Raw genomic sequence first — 7,405 nt, 5'->3', positions numbered from 1 at the left:
ATAGATATAGATAGATAGATAGATATAGTTTCTTTCAAGTGGCTATCCCTTCCAGCTCATTTCTGTAGCATGTAGTTCAGATTTCTGTTGTGGGTTGAATTTTCAATTTCCCACTTGCCAACACTAATAAGAAAATTACAGGTTCCCATGAGGGAACTACTCAAAACTACCTATCGCTAATAGTTTTTCAGTTGCTACTTTGGGATACTGCCTCCATAATCAATCACCCTGCCTAGAATGTTCAGAGTACTTTCCTGACATTCCTTAGGGTTCGCAGAGTCGCAGCAGCACGGAACTTGCGCCTGAATGTTTGCTGAAGGTTTCTGGTAGCCATAGTAAAAAGGCTTCAGGGGCTGAAGAGAGGCCCTGGGATCAAGTCCCAGCAATCCCTGAAGACGCCACCATTTGTGTCTCCAGTTCCAGGGAATCCGATGCCCTCTTCTGGCCTCCAGTGGTACTGCATGCCATGGTGTACAGACATATAAGACAAACACATACAAAGAGAACTCCCCACCCACCCCACCCCACCCTGCCCCAGTTTGTTTTACCAAAACTATCCTGTGTCTGTTTCCCACTTAATACCTTAGTAACTGTTTGGGTTGAGTTAAAAGGGTTATGTTGAACTCAGTGGGAAAAAGTCCTAATTTGCCATTAAAGACAAAAAATACAGAAGTGAAGAATAAAGGAAGAGAAAGTAGGAACAGTATGGATGCTCCCAAAGAGCCCTCAGGGTTGCTCTGGCCAACTGCACTCACCAGTGCCCTTACCTTTGCAGGTTTTGTTTGCATTCCAGTAGGACCCAACTAGGTAGTATAACTACTAGTTAAATATATTGGGAGCAGTGTTGCTGATGCTGAGAGACCCCTGTGATGACAGATGTAAAAACAGTATGGGGTGCAGAAGGAAACTACACACAGCTTAGTTACCAGATAAGTCTATGTCAGGAGAGCCCCAGATCAATATGGTAAGCAATTTTCTAAAGTTCTATTACAATTACAGAAGAAACACTCGGACTAAAGAGTCACAATTATATTTAGTTTCACAAGAAAGCAAGAATGTTTTATGTTTGCTAGTAAAAACATTTTTAACTTAAAATTAAAGATCAAGGAGTCAGGTTTTGGTGTACTTAAGAAAGTCAAACCGGGCAGTGGTGGTGCATGCCTTTAATCCCAGCACTTGGGAGGCAGAGGCAGGTGGATTTCTGAGTTCTAGGCCAGCCTGGTCTACAGAGTGAGTTCCAGGACAGCCAAGACTATACAGAGAAACCCTGTCTCGGAAAACCAAAAAAAAAAAAAAAGAAAGTCAACCAACAGTCATATACAGATGACAAGGAACTGCCTTATTAGAAGGCAATTATGCAGGATTTGGCTATAGCATGGCATGGTACCAATGATGACTTGACATAAACTACTATGTTGGTAGCAGCTCAGGTGGAAGAACGAGCCTGTAAGATTTAGAAACAGCACAGACTTAGACTCTAACGCACTGAAGGAGCAAAGGGGCAATCCCGGCACAGCTGCTTAGACAAGTTAGTGATGAGGTCAACTTGGAAGACAGATGTTCAAGTGTCCTTGTTACAGTAAGGAAGTCAAAGGCAGTAAGGATTGCAAAAAAATTAATTTGCATATAAACTATACTGCAAACCTACAAATCATCAAAAGGAAAACTCGTCTAAAGGTCTACCATCTTGCAAACAAGCTCATCTATATAAACATTACTACATTGATGCTCTTTTCTATCTCATTCTAAAATATCTTAAAAATTGTTGCAGAGGTTGTATGGATGGATGGATGTTTGTATACATGACTCTTCCTTCAAATTTCAGATGTCCAGAGACGTTCTATTTAAAAACTTTCAATTTAGGGCCAACAAGATGGCTCAGTGGATAAAAGTACCTGCTTCCAAACTCAACAACCTGAGTTAGATTCCCAGGACCCACATGGTAGGGGGAAACCTGCCGCTGATATCTGATCACACTGTGAACCCCAAGATTGTGTTGTTTACTAGAAAAACCTGTTTCTAGTTGTGGTATGGCTCAACCTAAGCCATCTTTAATCCCTCTGGCTAGAACACAGACAAGCCTTTAGTACATACCTTTAATCCCAAACATTTTAAGATTAGTTGGTAGAAGGAAGAAGGGATGTCTGAAAGTGATGTGTATTTGAGGGGCAGACAAAGTGATGAATCAGAGAAAGATTTGACAGAATGAGTCAGAGATAGGATATGCCCAGCTCTCCAACGAACAGCACAGGAAAGAGAAATTATTAAGAGCAGCACAGGGAGAGAGTCACTGGGTTCAGTGCAGGGGAGCTGAGGCAGTGAGTTGAAAGGCAGTGCAGGGGACCTGAGTTGGTGGCAGCTCAGGTCAGGGAGTTCAAAGGCAGTTTTTACCCAAAGAGTTTTACAGAGACAAGTTGCAGAGAGAACAGGCTAAATAAACAAAGGTGAAGACAGAATGAGACAGAGAATGAGAAGAAGCCAGAAGATTTAAAACAGATTGCCAGAGTTAGTTTGAGGCCAAGCAGAGCAACTCAGTCAGAAGCTGAAAGAAGCAAGTTTGAATCAGTGACCTTGGAGAGGAGTTTTAGCCAGAACAGTTTAGTTTTAACTAGCCAGCCAGAGTTCAAAAAGAACTAGAAAAGGTGAGCTGATCCAGCAGTAGGCCTTCAAGATGACATTTGATACTTCAGACAAATGAAGTTACTTTTACAGAGCATGAAGACAGATCTCTGGGGCTTGCAGGCCTAATTCCAGCTTCAGTAAGAGACCCTCTCGAGGGAATAAGGCAAAGCACAATAAAGCAGGACAACTGGCATCCTCCACAGACACATGCACCCACAGATACAGTGCCCATACCTGTGAGCACACACACATAATACTCACATACACACTTTGGCAAATGCCCATGCATTCACTGACTTAGTGCTTTATTACGTAAGTTGTCCATCCAATGCCTCGAATGCTCCAGGTCTGTTTTATTAAACAGAGAGGCTGGCTTCCTGATTACTGAGGGAGTACAACTCCTGGTGATTACTAAGAGGCTGGCGGTCTATACAGCACTGCTTTTCAGTTGCACAGACTACCTTATAGTAATGACTTAAAATAGGCCAGTCTCATGTCCTCTTGGTTAACATGTAGGTAGTTTTGTTTTTTGGGTTTTTTTTTTTTTAGGAAAATATTTGAAACAGTGAAGGAGAAACAATTATTTTTTTTAAAACAAAAGGCTTGATTCTTGGTTCTTCAGGCAAAACAGACATGACAAAAGAACACAAATTGTTTGTATTAAATTATATTTTCAGGAAGATTCCAAGGTTTGACATAGGCACAGAGAAAAAAACAAACTAAAGCTAGTATAAACAAGGTCAGTTACAGACTGACCTCTGAAATGTGTTAGAAAATATACAGTAGTCACACTTTTTAAAAATATGACTGAGGAAAAGTGTTTTAATTCAAGTCTTCTTAATCACTTGAAATACTTGTGAGCTAAACTCATACATTAAGGCAGATATTGATTTTTAAATACTCATTTAATTGATGAAATGTTTAAATTGCAATCGAAGGAAAAAGTTCTTGTTTAAAAAAAAAGAAAACGTTTTATTGCTACAAAGGGAACTGTACACAAAATCCTTTAAGCCATCTTAATGCTAGCTGCTATTCAATGTAAAAAAGGAAATACTAAAGTCAGGACAAAGTACTTGTCCACTCAACCTAGAGTAAGTACTCAAAAATTCAATGCACATTTAAAGGTTCACTCCCAAGAGCAGCACTTAAGTTCAAATGATTACAACGGGCAGAGGAGCAACACACACCTAGAATCCTGAACACCAGTAAGGTAATAAAAACTAAGCTTAAAAATCATACAAACAATTTATCATATCTAAGTTTGGTATCTATAAAAACTAAACTGAAATCATCTTAACTTCATTTTATTAAACAAGTGCCAAACATTTAGAAATTATATAAAACAAACTTTAATATGTGGAATGCATGCAACATGGTGTCAACGCCTATCATAAGCTACCCAGCATCTTCTGTCTTCTGCAGCAGCAGCCGTAAGGCCCTGTGAGTGTGGCCTACATCTCACTGTGCTCACACTGCTCAATAGCGCAGGCCTGGGCGGCAGAATCCTCTGTCCCCTGCTCCTCCTCCTCTCCTGCCTCTGCCTCCGCATCCCCTGCTCCCTCTGCTTCTCCCACTGCATCAGCTTCCCCTGCTGCTGCTGCTTCTGCTGCTGTGCCTTCCTCTCCCTCCACATCCCCTTCTTCCTCCACGGATCCAGCTTCCTCCCCTTCCTCTCCTTCTTCCTCTTCTTCCTCCTCCTCCTCATCATCATCCTCTTCTTCGATGGGTTCATCAATCTTCTCTTCGTCCTCTTCTATCTGCTGATCCTGAGCATGATCTTGAATTTCAAAAGGATTCTCTCCCTAAACAAGACAAATGGCTTTTACACTCAACACATTTGTTTTCCTATGACTGATACTTGCTGTATCTTAGGGAAAAAAATAGTATTTGAAGTTCATTTTACTTATGACAAATCTATTAAATATTTTAAGTATCTACTTCATTCCAACTGAGAATATAATTTATTAGTTATTTCATATTCCTTAAATTAGAGCACTTCTTAAAAAGCCAAAGATTTTAACTGAATTTTTTAAATCCTATATAAAATGCAAATAGAAGCATGTTTTTGATATGAGCAAACCAGCTGCTGCAGATGATCCACTTAATAACACAACTACTGTGCTTCTGTCCTGGGTTTCGTAAGAGCTCAAGGACAACCATACATACCCTGCTTTACCCACTAGACAGCATGCCTTACACTTCACACTTGCAAACATTAGAGAAACATTTTTGGCAAACATTCAGAAGTACTTTTTATTTATTATTTCGTCCTCTGTGAGTGCACATGCTTACATGTGGAGGTCAGATAACCATCAGCTATCTGTCTTCTCCTTCCACAACTCAAGGATTGAATTCTGGTTACTGCGACTAGTGGCCAGTGCCTTTATCTGGCTAAGCCACAGCAGCAGCCCTATATTTTATTTTATTAATTATTTATCTGGATTAAGTCATATACAATGGACATACTGGAAGACTATATTACTGTGTGAAGCGAAGAGGCAGTGAAGCTTATTAAGACTCTATTAAGGCTGGTGCTACATTTTAAGATGGATCAGACAGAAACCTGTAGGATGAAGTATAATAATAAATGGCTGGGTAGAGCAGTTTAATGAATGGGCTTAGAAGGCCCAGTGTTCAGTCTCCATACAGAAGAAAAGGCTGGGGGTGGGGGGGTGGACCCCAAGGAAGACGATTCTAATAAGAATCCACTGATAAGAAGATTCTGAAAGATGTGGGACATCAGAACAGAGTATGTACATTATCAAGGGGAGAGGGAACTGGTGGGGCATGCTACACACAACTACAAAATGAGACATACAAATGTTTAATGTGCATCTATAAATCTTCAGCCCATAGAAGAGTGACCAGAATAAAATATTCACATGAATGGATTTGCATGAATGTCAGCACTGAGCTGACAATGGACTTAGAGTCAATCCCACATGGGGCAGCCTCAGGTGGACGTCAAGAGTAAGTCAGGACTGGGATAAAGCCTAGAAACACATCCTGCACAGCCTGCACATCCTGCAATCCTGCACATCCTGCACACCCTGCAATCCTGCACATCCTGCACATCCTACACATCCTGCACATCCTGCACAGCCTGCACATCCTGCTCATCCTGCGCATCCTGCACATCCTGCACATCCTGCAATCCTGCACATCCTGCAATCCTGCACATCCTGCACATCCCACACATCCCACACATCCCGCACATCCTGCAATCCTGCACATCCTGCAATCCTGCGCATCCTGCACAGCCTGCATGTCCTGCTCATCCTGCGCATCCTGCACAGCCTGCACATCCTGCAATCCTGCACATCCTGCACATCCTGCAATCCTGCACATCCTGCACATCCTACACATCCTGCTCATCCTGCGCATCCTGCACATCCTGCACATCCCACACATCCCACACATCCCGCACATCCTGCAATCCTGCACATCCTGCACATCCTACACATCCTGCTCATCCTGCACAGCCTGCATGTCCTGCTCATCCTGTGCATCCTGCACAGCCTGCACATCCTGCATGTCCTGCACATCCTGCACATGGGCAGGAGAGAGAGAAGGAATGTTCAGAGCAAACACTATCTGCCAAAAGTGCAAGTTTTTTAAAAAAAAGTGATAAATGACCAGAGTCAAACAACAGAACAGATAAAAGTAAGAAAGGGATTGAAAAATCATTCGAATCTATCACTATTAAAGATGAATGAGGAAGGCTGAGGGTTAGTTTTACAAGTTTTAAATACAAGTATCTTAATTTCGTGCATTTGCATGTGAGTGCATGTATGTTCAAGTGCATGTAGAAGTCAGAACACAACTTCTGATGTCACTCCTCAAGAGCTGTGCATCATGATTTTTGAGGCCAGTTAGGCTAGGCTAGCTCAGCAGAAAGCCTCAGGGCTGCCCCTACCTCTATCCCCCGGCACTGACATAATAATCAGGCAGCCCATGTCCTAGTTTCTCTTAAGTGGGTTCTGAGGGTCACACTCAGGTCCTTACAAGTGCACAGCGAGTCGTTTACCAAATGAACTCTCAAGTGCCAGTATATTAATTTTTAAAGCACTTAATGTGACAATTGGATCACTGATAATCTTAACAGTTTTTAAAGTATGATGTAAGTAGGAATTCGAGCAACAGCAGCTGTCCAAGAGCATGTCTCTACAGTTCCCTGTAAGTTCACAAAAGGCACATGCTTGGTCCCACCAGTGAAAGCTGCCCCGTCCTGAAGCACTTTCTAATCAACCTCAGACCTTCTGAATCAAAATTACCAGCAAGAAGCCTAGTAAGAAACACTTCAGGAGCAGGCAGTGGAATGCACACTTTTGATCCCAGCACTCAGTAGGCAGAGGCAGGTGGACCTCTGTCAGCAGCCTGGTCTACAGAGCAAGTTCCGGGCAGCCAGGGACTACACAGAGAAACCCTAACTTAGAAGGAAGGAAGAGAGGGAGGAAGGAAGGGAGGGAAAGAGAGAGAGAGGGAGAGAGGGAGAGGAGGAGGGAAAGAAGGAGGGAAGAAGAAAAGGAAGGAAGAAGGAAAAGAGGGAGGGAAGAGGGAGAGAAGGAGGGAGGGAGGGAAGAAAAAGAGGAGGAAAGAAAACACTTCAGAATACTAATCTGATAAGTTTGGGAAACTAATCCAGAGGGCTTCATAAGGCCTTGATAGTTGCCTATTTAAACCACACCTTTAAAAAAGATCCTAATTCTATTCTTCCTGGTGGGAAGTCTTCAGTTACAGCAAATAAGAGGAGTTGAAGAGCCTAACATGGGGCAAGCTATCT

The 7,405-nt window shown here is 42.3% G+C and overlaps 1 protein-coding gene across 3 annotated transcripts in view; it reads right to left on the bottom strand.

Annotated features, from left to right (window-relative positions):
- Window positions 1–3,273: 3,273 nt before the first annotated feature.
- Znf326 (zinc finger protein 326) overlaps window positions 3,274–7,405 on the bottom strand; it is a 48,353-nt gene continuing 44,221 nt past the window's right edge. For all 3 annotated transcript variants that reach the window (XM_031337106.1, XM_031337107.1, XM_031337108.1), the window contains one exon: window positions 3,274–4,424. In XM_031337106.1, coding sequence (XP_031192966.1) covers window positions 4,074–4,424 — 351 coding nt within the window. In that variant the 3' untranslated portion in view covers window positions 3,274–4,073. The remainder of the gene's footprint in view (window positions 4,425–7,405) is intronic.

Source organism: Mastomys coucha, unplaced genomic scaffold (assembly GCF_008632895.1).
Source record: "Mastomys coucha isolate ucsf_1 unplaced genomic scaffold, UCSF_Mcou_1 pScaffold22, whole genome shotgun sequence".
NCBI lineage: Eukaryota > Metazoa > Chordata > Mammalia > Rodentia > Muridae > Mastomys > Mastomys coucha.
The sequence above is the reverse complement of the archived record's forward strand: the minus strand, read 5'-3'. Positions and strand labels throughout refer to the sequence as shown.